Source organism: Petromyzon marinus, chromosome 52, assembly GCF_048934315.1.
Source record: "Petromyzon marinus isolate PM22_M1 ecotype Great Lakes invasive population chromosome 52, UKy_Petmar_22M1.pri1.0, whole genome shotgun sequence".
Lineage (NCBI taxonomy): Eukaryota > Metazoa > Chordata > Hyperoartia > Petromyzontiformes > Petromyzontidae > Petromyzon > Petromyzon marinus.
In genome coordinates, this window is record NC_133718.1 from 4,479,587 (window position 1) to 4,496,075 (window position 16,489).

Below are 16,489 nucleotides of genomic sequence, written 5' to 3' on the forward strand. Positions count from 1 at the left end.
TTTTTGTCAGTTGCGTAATAATGATGATGAACCACCCGCAATGTATTGGCGTGTCGTCCTCCCTTTGCCTGGTATTGAGAAATATTTTCCTTCCCATGAAATGTCCTTGGTTTTGTTCTACCTTTGAGGTGGCAACCTTTGCCTACTGGTGAGGCCTTGCCACGGAAAAATATGAGGGAATTAATTGGCGGTTTGCGTAAGGAGAGACACTAGGCCCGGTCATGGAAACGTGGGATTTACACCAAGGCCCAAAGTGGATAAGTCAATGAGGAGAAACTGATGGGGGAAAAAAAAACACATTTTATAACGTATAGTATTTTTAAAAAGGTCCATTCCTCTCAGACACGAGACAAGACACCTCTCAGCGTGGGTTTCCATATGGATCCTTCATATGGTGACATGATGCCAATCGTAGCACAACTGAGAATACATTTGGGAATAAGACAACGACAAAGACTCAACAAGAAAATCCTTGTTTCTCAGGGGCTGCCTATGCGCATACGTTGCTACTGCGCAAGTTAATTATAGCGTTCAAACATTCCACAATAATTGCAGCCATCCCTTAACTAAAAACAGAAATGCCTGCCCCGGCCGAAACAGATCACAACAACGAGATTTCAACGAAAACACGGAAGCGCCAATCCTCCCAAGCCACCTCACGGAGATGGATATGGGGGGGGGGGGGTCATCTCATCCCAGCCGCCCCTAGAATTCGAGCAGAGATCGGCAACGTGACCCCCCCACACACCCACACACACACACGTTGTTTCGGTCGCCGTAACAAAGCACTGGAGGTTGCTACCCCATTACAGCGGTTGTCATAAAAGCAGGCGTCATGTGGGAGAGGAGGGCAGAGGTGGTGGTGGGGGGAGGAGGAGGACGAGAGAGGGACCGGGAGAGTCAGCGGTGATTGTGGGAGCCGAGGAAGCGAGGGTGGGGTGGCGTTCTCTCTCTCTCTCGTCCGTTTGTGGTGGTTGCGTGCGTTCGTGCGTTCGTTCGTTCGTGCTTTTGCCAAAATAAGAAATCGGAAGGTGCAGCCCGGAGCCCGCAAGCAGCCCCGCGGCACACGCTTCGCTCGGAGACGAAATATTCCAACGCCAAAAGCTGGGGTCGTAGCCCTGCGCCCGAGACTGAGCGACGCACCGCCCGACCGTCCGCGGGGAGCCCGCGGTGGCGGTGGTGCTGAGAATCACGTCGCCAGGTTCTTTTTTCTTCCCCGGCTTCTAATGCCGCGGGAGGGAGCGCTGACCCCGACTGTTGATTGAATGGAAATAGCCTTAAGAAGTTAATTCCATTACGGGTGAGAGCGGGAGGAGATTTGTTGGAAGCTTGCGCGAGCGACCTCCGTCCTCTTGACTCGACCACGTCTGTCACCGTTCGTCAGCTGGCATCGTGCCGCTCTTTGAGCGCCGTGGGCTTCGACGCGTTTGTTTGGCGGCTCGCCGATCTTTCGGCGTCCTTGGGAAGGAAGGAAGGAAGGCATGGATCCAGCCACGGGCAAAATTCTTCAACAGGTGACTCTGTCCATCCAGGTTTGAAACGGGGACAGGAATTAAGAGATAAAACTACGAAATATTTTTTTTAAACACGTTTGACCTTGTGCTGATAAATGTGTTGATGGACGCCAACTGACTAAATAGAATTGCTTGTACCGTGGTCGGATAGAGCGCGGGGACACGACGCCTCCTCCAAAATCGAAAGGTCAAAGTGTGAAGGTCGTAAGCACCTTTGATATGCGAGTGCCCACGGGCTGTTTCGGTGCGAGTTGTGTGACCAGGTGACGTCTTTGTAGTTTGATGATACGCACAGACCAGACGCCCACGCGCGCGCACGTATCATCATCATCATCATAGTGTGCTCTACTGGGCTGTAAATATTTTTCATCTGTACAACCAACTTGTGGTGGTTTTGGTTTTAAAAGGCAAATTTTTTAACAAAAAATGCATTGGCTTTGTCGACGACGGGCAATGGATGGATGCCCTTGGCTGCCGATGTTGATGCGTGCACTTTCGGCTGCACGTTAGCACGGCCCTCGTACACTCAGCGGCGGTGTTTGGCACATTTGGGGGTCCTTAGCCACAATCACTTTCGGTGTCGGGGGGGGGAGGCGCCCCTCTTGAATGAATAAAATCCGAGCGAGAGACGACAGAAGAGGCAACAGATAAGAGACGTACAGTCGTGAGATGAGAGAGACGTGTACAAAAAAAAACTAGATGTGCAGTGAGATGAGAGAAGAGGTAAGTCATTGAAGACAGATGAGAGAGATGAATGCACTTTAATTTTAATGATACATCGTTGTTTACTACGATTTGAATGTGAGCTGATGTTTGATGCACCGCTCGTTTTTTTTTCACAGGCATCTGGAGCGCGCGAGATTTGTGCTCGGTTTAACGTAGTTCGCCTGTAGCCACCACCGCTTGCCACCCGGCGGATCGTGAAATAATTTTATTCGGGAAAGCTGCGGCGTTGAACGCCGTCAAATTTAGGTCCAGATGGACTGACGGGTTCACGAGGATTCGGTCAAAATGTTAAAACTCCACGTTTTCCACCCCCCACCCTCCCTCCTACACCTCTCCCCCCACCCCAATTAAAGTTAGTTCGGTGAAACGCCAGACTTTTTGAATTGTGCGGAAGCACTTCACGCAACAGTGTGGATTTTGATCATTTCAATAATAATCGAGCAGTCTTTGCTGTATATGCGTGCAGGCAGTCGTGGAATAATCATCACTTGGGTTATGGGATGTGCACGTTTCAGAGAAGCTCTCTCAACACGTGGCCATTTGGCAGAGCCTACTCCAAGGGAGGGCTCACGTCAGCGTGATGACTCACACGTTGAAGTTACTGTATGTTGTGTTTGTGTGTTGTTGTGTGTGTGTTGTTGTGTTTGTGTGTGTTGTGTGGGGGCGGCGGTAGCGTGGCGAGCGGTTAGCGCTACGAACCCGGCGACCCGGGTTCGATTCCTGCTCACGGCCACCAACACCACCAGTGACGATTATTTGAACCTGTCCTGGGCGTCCCCTAGGTCGACTCAGCCTCAAATGAGTAGCTGGTACGATAAGGTAAACATCGCCACTGGGGAGACAAAGGCGGCCGGGCGTATTGTTGGCCACCCACCCCCTTCGTGTGCCGTTGCCGGCCTTCATAGGTGTTGTGTATGATGTGTGTTGTGTATGATGTGTGTTGTGTATGATGCGTGTTGTGTATGATGCGTGTTGTGTATGATGCGTGTTTAGCATGGTGGATATTGGGTATTGGTGGAGCGGTGGCGTAGTGATTAGCGTACTTTGCATGTGACGAACCCAGTGACCCCCAGTTCGATTCCACGGCCAACATACAAAAAAACAACATCCTACCCATCACAGCTACTACATTCAATTCGGGTTTCCTGTCGCAAAGAGTCTGCATTCTGTGTAAGGTGTGTATTATATCTTGTCTGTATTTATGGTGTGTGTGTTGTGTATGGGGTGTGTGTGTGTGTTGTGTATGGGGTGTGTGTTGCGTATGGGGTGTGTGTGTGTTGTGTATGGGGTTTGTGTTGTGTATGGGGTGTGTGTGTTGTGTATGGGGTGTGTGTATATTGTGTATGGAGTGTGTGTATGTGTTGTGTATGGGGTGTGTATGGGGCGTGTGTTGTGTATGGGGTGTGTGTTGTGTATGGGGTGTGTGTGTGTTGTGTATAGGGTGTGTGTGTTGTGTATGGGGTGTGTGTGTTGTGTATGGGGTGTGTGTGTTGTGTATGGGGTGTGTGTTGTGTATGGTGTGTGTGTTGTGTATGTGGTGTGTGTTGTGTATGGGGTGTGTGTTATGTATGGAGTGTGTGTTGTGTATGGGGTGTGTGTGTTGTGTATGGTGTGTGTGTGTTGTGTATGGGGTGTGTGTTGTGTATGGGGTGTGTGTGTTGTGTATGGGGTGTGTGTGTTGTGTATGGGGTGTGTGTGTGTTGTGTATGGGGTGTGTGTTGTGTATGGGGTGTGTGTTGTGTATGTGGTGTGTGTGTTGTGTATGGGGTGTATGTTTTGTATGGGGTGTGTGTTATGTATGGGGTGTGTGTTTTGTATGGGGTGTGTGTTATGTATGGGGTGTGTGTTGTGTATGGGGGGGTGTGTTGTGTATGGGGTGTGTGTTGTGTATGGGTGTGTGTGTTGTGTATGGGGTGTGTGTGTTGTGTATGGGGTGTGTGTAGTGTATGGGGTGTGTGTTATGTATGTGGTGTGTGTTGTGTATGTGGTGTGTGTGTTGTGTATGGGGTGTGTGTTGTGTATGGGTGTGTGTGTTGTGTATGGGGTGTGTGTGTTTTGTATGGGGTGTGTGTTATGTATGGGGTGTGTGTTTTGTATGGGGTGTGTGTTATGTATGGGGTGTGTGTTGTGTATGGGGGGGGTGTGTTGTGTATGGGGTGTGTGTTGTGTATGGGTGTGTGTGTTGTGTATGGGGTGTGTGTGTTGTGTATGGGGTGTGTGTAGTGTATGGGGTGTGTGTTATGTATGTGGTGTGTGTTGTGTATGTGGTGTGTGTGTTGTGTATGGGGTGTGTGTTGTGTATGGGTGTGTGTGTTGTGTATGGGGTGTGTGTGTTGTGTATGGGGTGTGTGTAGTGTATGGGGTGTGTGTTATGTATGTGGTGTGTGTATGTCAGTGTGTGTAGTGGGGAGCGGTAGTGTAGCGGTTAGCGCGCTGCGCTACGAATCCGGCGACCCGAGTTCGATTCTCGCTCACGGCCAACACCAGTGACGATTATCTGAACCGGTCCCGGGCCTCCCCTAGGTCGACACAGCCTCAAATGAGTACCTGGTGCGGTGTGTAAACATTGCCACTAGGGAGACAAAGGCGGTCGGGCGTGGTGCTGGCCGTGCCGGCCTTCATAGGTGCTCGCTAACAGCACTTGCCCCTACAGTCTGTTGAGGCTATACGGGGGTTCTTTATCTTATGGGGTGTGTGTCGCTTTTGAGGTGTCTGCATTTCCTCTACAGTATGCGAGGTATGTTGTGTGTATGTTTCATGGTGTGTACAGTATATTGTGTATCTTTCATATGCAGTGTTAGCTTGGGTGCTGTAAAGATATCCTGTGTTCATAAGTATGCTGTAGTGTATGTAGTCTGTAGTGTATGTACCGTGTCTATGTGTGTATTTAGTGTGTGTACCGTGTGTACCGTGTGTATGGTGTGTGTGTCGGTAGTGTGTACTGTGTATGTAGTGTATGTAGTGTATGTAGTGTGTGTGTACTGTGTGTATGTAGTGTATGTAGTGTATGTAGTGTGTGTGTACTGTGTGTATGTAGTGTGTACTGTGTGTATGTAGTGTGTATGTAGTGTGTGTGTACTGTGTATGTAGTGTATGTAGTGTGTGTGTACTGTGTGTATGTAGTGTGTACTGTGTATGTAGTGTGTACTGTGTGTATGTAGTGTGTACTGTATGTATGTATGACTGCGCTGTACATAGTTGCTTGTGGTTGGCGAGTGTACGTGTGTAAAATAGTGGTGCCTGCTTTGTATGTAGTGTATACAGTGTAAGAGCTGCGTTTGCTGTGTATGTAGCGGATGCTGCGTGTAAATGCAGTGTACACTGTATCATGTATTGCAATGTGCATGCTGTACACCCCGAGTGTACCGTACACTACATGTCAGTGTATAGGATGCAGCACGCATGGTTATGAGCATGTATGTTGCACAGGTGTTTCAGTCGTGTAGTGCATAGTGTCGGGAATCTTGCTGTAAATCTTGCAAACAACATCAGAGGGCAGGTGGACACAGCTTCCCAGGAAGATGAGGAGGGGTGGGTGGTTAGGGGGGGGGGGGCCCGACCCGAGATGGAGGCTGTCCCAAAATTTCAAACGAAATTTTATTTTCGTGGGGCCTCAAAGAAAGGTGTTGCTGTGGTGGTGCTGTGGTGGTGGTGTGGTGGTGCTGTGGTGCCCCAGAATCCCACCACGACACAGCCCCCCACCCCTACCAGAGCTCTCCCATCATCAGTGAGTGACGCAGCGGTGCAGATCTGGCTCATTACACGCGAATTTACGATCACTCCCTCCCACATCCACCCCCACCCCCCCCCCAAAAAAAATCAATTTGATCGGATTATAATGATAGATGCTTTTCGCTCAAGTTCATCTCTCGGGATATAAGAGAGAGAGAGAGACGGGGAGAGAAGAAGCATTGCCAAGCTCATGCAACGGGACAAACCCGACCACCAACATCCCTTGGACACACATCAAGGGCACTGTTTGGCATGAGCCCAGGCGCAGTTGCACCAGCCTGCACACTCCGCAGCTACGCGATCGCTGGGCCCACCTATGTTAGGCGACTCTGGGTCCTACGCTATTGCATTAACAGGCAGTCATCGACTTACGAACGCCCGTACTTACGAACGCCCGTACTTAACGAAGCCGCTTCCATGAAATTTTATTTTTTTAAATTACATCGACTTTAAAAAGCGAACTCGCACTTGAAAACGGAACCACGGAACTATTTTGTTCGGAATGAGCGATCCCTCCGTGAGATGTAACGAGTTTAACGATGCTCCCCTTGTTGAACCGTAACACGTTTCACAACACTGACCGTATTATATTATTGGTTCTTTATATATATTAATTATTTTATTGTTTCCCTTCTACGCGACTTTACCGAAAGAACCAAGAATATGAATCCCTGCAGTCACGAAAGCTTTAAATCAAAACCCTGACCGTGTTATGGCGTTCCGACTTATGGACCGTTCCACTTACGAACGGTTCTCAGGAACGAATTAGGTTCGTAAGCCGATAAGTGCCCGTACGTGGGTTCTTTGCAAGTCTATGGTCCTATGCCATAATACTGGAAAGGCTTTTATGCGAATCTGTGAGTCTTTCTGTATGTTCATGGGACTGACTGTATGTGAGCCTATGGGACTATAGGAGTCTAGGGGTGGTCACTAGGGCCCCTCTGGCCAGCGGAACTCCGGTGCCATCGCACTGCCTGCACACTCGATAGCTACACCACTGGCAACGGAGCCTCAATCCACTTACCCTTCAACTCCATTGATTAAAACAAAATCTGCCCGCCCCCCCCCCCACCGCCAACCTCCAGCTCTCCCAGTGAGAGCTGAGCGGAAGGGTGGGCGTGTAACACAATACGGAGCGCGCATTAGTAGCAGAGGCTCTCATTAGTGACAGGAAACCAGAATTGATCGGAGGAGCCATTTACCCAGAGAGAAAGAGAGAGATGATGGCTGGTGGTGGTGGTGGTGTTGGTCAGTGGCTTAGCCTGGTCGGTATGGGGCCCCTGGTGAAAGGAATTAAATACTCCCCTGCCCTCGCCCGCACGCTTTGTGCCTGGGTCCCCCCTTTGTGATGACGACGATGATAGTGGTGGCATTGGCGGTGGTTGTGGCATTAGCAGAGGGTGGTGGCATTGGTGTGGTTGGGGGCCATCCATTTAGTACGTACGCATGGAGGGGGGAAGGGGGGTTAACCCAAATGCGTTCGCTTGCGTATGGGGGGGGGTCTACTGACAATGTGCGCATTGAAAACGGCGGGAGTGAAACCTCGATAATAATTTGTCTACATTGGCCTTCAAATGAGTTAGATAGTCCGGCGGTGGACTAACTGTTTGCTTAAACACGTTAAAATTACTAATCATTGATGGTTTCTGAATGGATTAAATATCGACCGTTTTATAGGATTCGGGGGGGAGGGTGCGTCAAGCGTACGTACAGGGAGGGGGGGAGCGGTGAATTTCTGACATTTTTGCGTACCTACTAAATGGATGGCCCCTTGATGGCGGATGTAACGCTAAGGCAATGGCGGTGGTGTTACCAGAGTTTGGGTTTGCAGTGGTGATATTGGTAAGCGTTAGTGGTGGCGGCACCATGCCAGCCTGCTGAATAGGTGCTCGCTAACGGTCCTAGTGGTCTATGAAGGCTTTACAGGGAAGTCTTTGGTGCTTTCGTAGTGGTGAGCGCCCTTCGCTGTGAACCCAGCGACACAAGTTCGATTCCCGCTCACGATGAACAACACCATTGACGATTATCGTAACCGATCCTGGGCCTCCCCTGGGTCGATTCAGCCTCAAATGAGTACCTGGTGCCGTGTGGAAACATCGCCACTGGAGAGACAAAGGCGGCCGTGCATGGTGTTGACCACCCACCCCCTCGTGCGCCGCGCCGGCCTTCATAGGTGATCGCTAACAGCTCTCTCTGTTCAGGCTATACGGGGGACATTTGGGGACAGTGGTGGTGGTGGTGCAGATGGTGGTGACAGTGGAGGCAGTGGTAGCCAAGGTAGTGGTGGTGCTGGCGAAGTTTGTGGTCGTGATAATGTTCGTGGTGGTGGTGGTGGTGGTCGTGGCAGCAGATTCTGTAGTTGTGGCGATCGTGGTTTTGGTGGTGGAGGCATTATGTCCAGCTTAGTATTGGCTACACACAGAGGTTCAATGTGGAGGGAGGAAGAGGATGGGACAATACAATATGCTCAGAGCTGACACAGAAATCCAGCTCAGGCTTAGATAAAAGGCGCAGCCCTGCAATTGCAAGCTCACGCCCGTAGATAGCCCACGCTGGCCATACGTCTTAACACAGTTGTGAGTGCCCACACTTTACCCCACCATACGCGACCTGCCAATCGACCATCTATGGTGGACCCATGGTCTACTGCTGGGAAGCGATGGGGAGAGAGGGGTTTATTTAACAAACTCGCTGCCATTGTTTCAACTTTCGCCGCGGCGGGAGATGGAATCGAACCATCGAGCTGTCCGTCGCAAGTCCAGCAGCGTGCTGACCATTAAAACCACAGGGGCAGCATCCTCCCAAGCTTCGGGCCATCTGACCAAATTCCCTTTTTGGCCAACGTTCTCTTCCTGCGGTGGAGCGGGTGGTACGGTGGATAACGCGCTTCCCAGCGACACCTGGCGCCACGAGTTTGATACCCGTCCGTGGTTAAACGACACCAGCGGCGAGTGATATCAGAACTGGCGCTTCAGTCGTTGTGGCTCGTTGCCACCCATGAATCCCGACCCTGACGACGCCTGCTGCTGTATATTTGGAGTTGGCGCGTCTCCATCCCCGTGGTCGCGTGGATTTTTCTCCGGGTCCTTCGGTTTTTTCCCTCCAACATAAGGCAATATAGAGTATTTGGCTGCGTATACATTTCCACTTGATAAGCCACTTCGTTGAGCTATCATTTGTGGCCTGGTCGCTTGCGAAAAAAAAGAGATATTTAGTTCAGTAGGCCTTACCTGGTAAAATAAAAAATAGTTTAGATGAATAGTTTAGTTTCATGGTGGCACAATGGGAGAGGGAGGAGGGGTCACAGGTTTGAGATCTGCAGGAGCTGTTGTGTCCCCTTATCTGCTTTGGGAACCATCTGTCCGTTGGAGGAGGGTGGACTGTGGAGTTAGCAGCATACCGCAGCGTCGATAGGTCGATAACAATTGATTCGTGCACTCAGAGTGTGTGTGATAATGGATAATTATTATTTGCTGAAGTTACAATGGGGCTCATGAAGCTAAAGAGGCAGATGATGCGACTGATGGTACAGGACCTGAGACAAATACATAGACACTACGCATTAGAGAAGTGCAAATAAGACAGGCAGCACGCGTATGAATGGAACAGACTAACGAGACAACACACATGATACAGTCCAATTGAGACGACATTTAAGACAGGCGGTGTACATGACAGTACAAATGAGACACTGTTAACGAGACAGTGCAAACAGACGTTACCAATGTGATTGAACGCTCAAGACAGACAACGCTACCGAGACAGATGGGCGCAAATAAGGCAGTAACTTGCAAGAGAGGCAGCACAGAATGACGTAGACACGAAACGATAAAGAAAAACCCCTCGAAAAAATTCATCGGCAACAAACAGCAAAGGCCTCAACAACAATCATGAACAATGACGAGCAGAAATGGGCCAACGTCGTTGGCACGCGTGCTTGTTGTACCATTGGGCCGGGTACCGTGTCTACTGCCGAGTGGCGTTACAAGTTGAAATTACAATTGCGTACGTGGCGTCTTCTCGAATTGGATTGTGATCCCCGGAATTGCGACAAGAGATTAATCGGGGTAACCTCCGGTGGTCCCCTCTGGGGTAGCCCCGTGGGACCGTCCCTTGCTGGGTGTGCGGGGAGAGAGGAGGAGGGGGGGTGTTCGTGAGAGCGAGAGTGGGGAAAGAGGCAGCAGCGCTGCTGAGACCATCGCCACCGCTGGCCTCGTCGTCAAAGTCGCTAGGGTTCAAAGTCAAGGCCGGGCGTCTCGCTCAGTCCATTCCTTGGCGCCCGGACAGCTCCGGAGAGATAGCGTTAGATTGCGAGGGGCCGATGGACCTGCGCGGCGCCTCGCAGCGCCGTAAACGTATTATAAATGAACAGGCGGACCAAATACACCGCCCGTTGCCCCCTAACTCCCCTACCCCCCCCACCCCCCCGCCGCGACCGATCACAGCCGATCTCTATCGAAACTCGAACGCCAAGCAGGAGCCAGCCTGCTCGAGAAAGTGGAAGCGCGGCAGCCGCTCGTCTGGGTGGCGTGGGTCCCGTCAACGACCACCTGCGCCGAGTCTCGGGTCTGCGGACATCCCACGCGCTCCTTTCTCCACCACCACCTCCCCCCCCTCCCCCTCCGAGTCCGTTCGACTCAAGCGCCGGTCACGTTTAGAGTCCACCGCGGGCGATTGAACGTTGGGCGTGAGGGCCCGCGCGGCGTTTCTTCCTCCCCGGCGTTATCAGGTTCGTCCAGTCGGTGAACTCGGCGGAATCTGTTGAGGCGCGCGTGTGCGGGATAACGGGCGATTGGGCTCGCTCAGTGCCCGGCGTTCTTCTCCAGTGAAGGTCGCCGAATGATCTCGGGTGTAACCGTGGCCGCGCGGACTCGTTGCTCGCGTCTCGACGTCACGGTCGGACGGGGCGCTTTTGGGTCTCAGCAGTCGCAGTAAATCATCGCGCTTGGACGGTTTTTTTCTTGTCGACTCTTCCGTCACCGTTGTTCAATTAAAATGGACACCTTGTTTGAATATTTGTATCGCTAGTTTAGTTACAATTGACACTAGTAATTGGGTGGTGAGCGATAATATAAGATGCTACACCACGTGTGCTACGAGGGGCCGGGGACCGGATGCGGCTATACAGAAGTTAGTTCTTAAATCCATCCGTGCGGAGATTTGAGTGTTACTTGCCCTTCTATATGCGTGATACTGGGTTTCCTCTCGACACGAAACCAAACTCTCATGAATGGGATCTCCATGGCCAAACATCCCAACGTAGCAGCACCCTCCCTGCAAACAGAGTCTTGAGACTCAGTGAGGCTTTCCTGGTTAAATAAAGCGATCAATTGTCTTATGACACTACAAAAAACTGATTATTTTGAGTTCTCCGAGTACAGGAGAATTGTCAGAAAAGCATGGACATGATAACTGCTTTTTGTGTTTTGTAGTTTGTTAACCATCCTCCACACCTCCGATTAGCACGGTTGATGACGTACGGTGTGAAAGAAGTTCAACATACATAGACTCACCACACAGAGACCCATAGACTCACCACACAGAGACCTTTAGACTCACCACACAGAGACCCATAGACTCACCACACAGAGACCCATAGACTCACCACACAGAGACCCATAGACTCACCACACAGAGACCCATAGACTCACCACACAGAGACCTTTAGACTCACCACACAGAGACCCATAGACTCACCACACAGAGACCCATAGACTCACCACACAGACACCCATAGACTCACCACACAGAGACCCATAGACTCACCACACAGAGACCTTTAGACTCACCACACAGAGACCCATAGACTCACCACACAGAGACCCATAGACTCACCACACAGAGACCCATAGACTCACCACACAGAGACCCATAGACTCACCACACAGAGACCTTTAGACTCACCACACAGAGACCCATAGACTCACCACACAGAGACCCATAGACTCACCACACAGAGACCCAGAGACTCACCACACAGGGACCCATAGACTCACCACACAGAGACCCATAGACTTACCACACAGAGACCCATAGACTCACCACACAGAGACCCATAGACTCACCACACAGACACCCATAGACTCACCACACAGAGACCCATAGACTCACCACACAGAGACCCATAGACTCACCACACAGAGACCCATAGACTCACCACACAGAGACCCATAGACTCACCACACAGAGACCCATAGACTCACCACACAGAGACCCATAGACTCACCACACAGAGACTCATAGTTTGTTGTCCTTCCCCCACACCTCCGACTAGCACGGATGGCTACGTACGGTGTGAAAGAAGTTCAACGTATATACACGCATGACAAGTGTATCTTATTTTCCACTGCAGAACAATGGGTTCACTACCATTGTACATTTTAAAAAAAACCGTGACTGCAAACAAAGTGTTGAGAATCAATGACGCTTCCCTGGGTAAATGATGGTCATCGCTGCAGTTATTTCATTATTTACGACGTCTGACAGCGGGGGGGGGTTATATTTTGAGCAGATCAATGACGCAATTGTAACGATGTAAGACGAGTAACTTTCTGCAGTGTTGTGGAGTTTAAATAGAAATATGCGCAGTGCACGTGCGGCGTTAATACATTTTTTTCCTTTGTTTTGTTTAAATTTCTTAGAATTCGGAGCTAGTGCCCAAGTGTTTTTTTGGGGGGTGGGCAGGGGGGGGTGGAAGATGATGGTGGGGGGGGGGCAAATAGGGTGGGAGGGGAGAGCTATACAGTCACGCTTGTGCGAAAAGCCAAGCGAAATAAATAAATAAATTCTGCACACATTATTTAACCTTGCACCATTAGTCACGAGCAATTTGGCGCATTTTCACTTTTCCGGATTTCGAATGAAATAAAAGTATATTTATATCCTCACAAAGAGATGTCTTAATTGCTGTGATATATCGTTTTTTTGAAGGACAGATTTGGATGCGATGTATTTTTAGCTGCTTCTGAATCGCGTCTCAACGCTTTCCAACGACGGCTGAAACCGTTGACGCTCTAGCTCTCTGTCCGTCCACATGTCTGTCTGTCTGTCCGCAACACAGGGGTCACGGTAACGCTCGTAAAGATGATTTAATGAAAAATTGATCAAAGGCGTTTCCGAAATCGATACAAAAAATAGGGTTGCCCCCTTTGGGTTGCACAGCCTGACGCGACGTGCAAACATTCGCACTGGGGAGACAAAGGTGGCGAGGCATGGTGCTGATCACATCACCCGCCTTGCGTGTCATCCGGGCCACGATAGGCGAGGACGAGTGGGAAGCTGGGAAGCGTTCCAGAAAACATCCGTATGCACGGTTTTTCTTCCTCGTTGTATTGTGGCTTTGGGCCTAACGGTTCCAACCACGTCTCAACGTTGTCCCGACGTTGCCCCAACGTTGCATGTTGACCGGTACCCACCTGCATTGTTTTGACCTTTGACCTGCCGTCTTCGCCAGCCATGTTTCTTAAGTCTCCTCTTCGTTTCTCCGTTCCCCCCCCCCCCCACCCCGCAGCTTTAACGGGAGGTGCTGAAGACTTGAGAAGAGGGTTCTGCGGGCGGATTCGAGAAGGTGTCGAGTATTTTGGAGAAGAGGACGTGAAAGAGAGAGGAGAGAGAGAGAAGAGAGAGAGAAGAGAGAGCGAGAGTGAGGGGGAGAGCAGAAAACCGCGAAGATGGGGCGGAAAAAAATACAAATAGCGAAAATAATGGACGAGAGAAACAGACAGGTAAGACACAAACACTGGCACGGTCCAGAGAGCCGCGTTGCCCAACCAGCGTGTGGATGGGTGGTTGGGGTCCCAATGGCGTGCGCAGTTGTCCGTAGAAAGTGTTGCAGACACTACGATTTGGAGTTCGATTTTAATTTTTGGATGTGTTTTTTTGGGGGGGGTCTGGTGTTTCTGTCCACGGAATTTACTTTGAGGGTCGACGATGGTGTGCGTTGTTCGTCGAGGTTTGGAAAACCCCGCTGCATCATACAGTACATCCGTCTCTCCAGATAAAAATGTAAAAGTGTTTCTTACACGACCCATCAGCCGCACGGCCTTCTCGGAGTGCATCATTTGAGCAGCATTCATGTCAAGCAAACTCTGGGCCCGTTTTGACGCGCTGTGTCTTATCAGCAGAGTCGAGCTTTATTAAAAAACAAAAATTATCTTGAATCACAACAGCACTTGGCACGACAATCAAGTGGTCTAACTGCTGTTCACGGCGCCTCGTAAGAAATAGGTTGCCTATAGAAGAAGATCCGATGATGCAGGCAGCGATGAGAAGGTAACGTCCACTATTTGGACAAACGTGCAGGATGGACAACAACAGGGGAATTAAAAGTGTTGTTGTCGTTCGGGAAAAATGTAAGGGGCATGAAAGAGAGGAAGACCTCCCGGAGAATGGCTTGGCCACGACGTGAGAGACTGGTGCCGGCAAGACGTGGCCACTACTGGAGCGTGTTCACACAAAGAGACAGAGCAAAGTGGAAACAAATGTCTAAATGTGCAGTGGACACCCACGGGGGCTACCTGCCCATGGATCGTGATGATGATGATGATGACGGAATGATTCGCAAAAGGGGGCGAACGTGGTCAGCCCCCACGCCCTGCCACCTTTGTCTCCCCCGGAGGAGCTGACGTTTAACGCGGCGCACACCAGGCCGACGCGTCGAGGGTCATGTCAGCTGCCCTGGTTTGACCCCGGCGGGTTCAGCCTGACCGCTAGGCCCATGCTGATACGAGCGTGGGGGTGGGGAGGAGGAAGGGGGGAGGGGGGACGTACAGCACATGGCATAATCCTCTGCGCTCTAAAAAAAAAATACATAAGCGAGTGGGCAAATAGCAGAAGGTAAAAATCGCGGGCGAACAAGCACGGGCGCAAATAACGCAACGTACAGACGGACCGGCGCGTCGCCGCGGATTTGCCCGAGTTATTTTTTTTGTTTTTTGTTCTAAACGCGTCGCTGGTTGTCAAACACGACGTCGAACGCGGCCAGTGCCGCGGGTTAAGAACGGAGCAAAACATCGGCGCTCTCATCGCACCGTCCCGCACCGCCGTCGCCGCCAATCGCCAAACCGCCGCCCGGCAGCAGGGCAATGGGCGCGCGAGCGACGTTGTACTTGACAACCAACGACACGTTGGGAAAGAAAGTAAAAAAAAACTTTGCCAGGCCCACGGCGATGCGCCGATCCAATCTGTTATGCCGCGTTATTTGCGTGCGCGTTCGCCCGCGGTTTTTTGCCTTCCGCTCTTCGCCCGGATCTTTCGGCGCTTTGCTCGAGTAGGGCCGACGACGACTCGGGGCGAAGGCGCAGCCCCCGGGCGGCCAGCAGCAACCAGCAGAGAAAAGTGCAGGAGAAATGGGAGGGGTAGGGGTGGGGGGGTGAAAGAGAAAACAACTTAGCAGCGTGGTGCAGTATGGTCAAACGGCCCACACGATCCCCCACTGCGTGGGCCTCATCCAGCAGCGCATCGACAAAAGGGGGTGTACATTCATTCGCGTGACCGAATCGTGCCGGGCCCGGGTTGTTACTTGGGGGCGCCTGCCTGCAGGGGCAATGTGGCAGTACAGCAAGAAGGTTCCCGACGTACGTTTGCGACGTTAGCTTTGCGTTGGGTGGGGGGGGTTCTCCGGACATTTCCGCTTGCCCCCCACGCACCGCAGTGGAGGAGCCATGCTCGAGGCTTTGGCCAAACATTGCAAAGCGAGGACCCGCCTGAGAGCAAGTTTTAGAACTCTGACCCGATTATAAATTTGTGTGTGTGTGTATCGTGTCATCTGCTGCAGTTTCAGCATACTGTGTAAAATAATGATGATAATGATAAACGTAATTAATGATAATGCATTTTATTTAACCAGGGGAGCCCAATTGAGATGTAAGACTCGTTTTCAAGAGCGTACTGCATTCGGCTGTCTGGCCAAATGTATGAACGAGCGTTTGGCATGTTCACGATGCTGCCGCTCCTACTGCTGCTGTTCATGATAACGCTGATGATGCTGCCGCTTGATGATTGAGATTTTGACAGTGACAATAATGATGATGATGAAATACTGATGATGATCCTGATGATGGTTACGATGATGACAACAATGATAGTGATTCTGGTGATGACGATGACAATGAGAACAGTGATTCTGGTGATGACGATAACATTGATGACAGTGATTCTGGTGATGACGATGACAATGATGACAATGATTCTGGTGATGACGATGACATTGATGACAATGATTCTGGTGATGACGATCACATTGATGACAATGATTCTGGTGATGACGATAACATTGATGACAGTGATTCTGGTGATGACGATGACAATGATGACAATGATTCTGGTGATGACGATGACATTGATGACAGTGATTCTGGTGATGACGATGACAATGATGACAATGATTCTGGTGATGACGATGACATTGATGACAGTGATTCTGGTGATGACGATGACAATGATGACAATGATTCTGGTGATGACGATGACATTGATGACAGTGATTCTGGTGATGACGATGACAATGATGACAATAA

General features: G+C 50.7%; 1 protein-coding gene across 5 annotated transcripts in view; it reads left to right on the plus strand.

The window, feature by feature from the left end:
* Positions 1–16,489, plus strand: part of LOC116953609 (myocyte-specific enhancer factor 2C-like) — a 118,214-nt gene that overhangs the window by 42,931 nt on the left and 58,794 nt on the right. For 3 of the 5 annotated variants that reach the window (XM_076075155.1, XM_032973955.2, XM_032973956.2), the window contains one exon: positions 13,483–13,696. In XM_076075155.1, coding sequence (XP_075931270.1) covers positions 13,643–13,696 — 54 coding nt within the window. In that variant the 5' untranslated portion in view covers positions 13,483–13,642. Of the gene's footprint in view, positions 1–904; positions 1,515–10,466; positions 10,702–13,482; positions 13,697–16,489 lie in introns of those variants that run through there. The other 2 variants (XM_032973957.2, XM_076075156.1) reach the window with 2 other exon arrangements.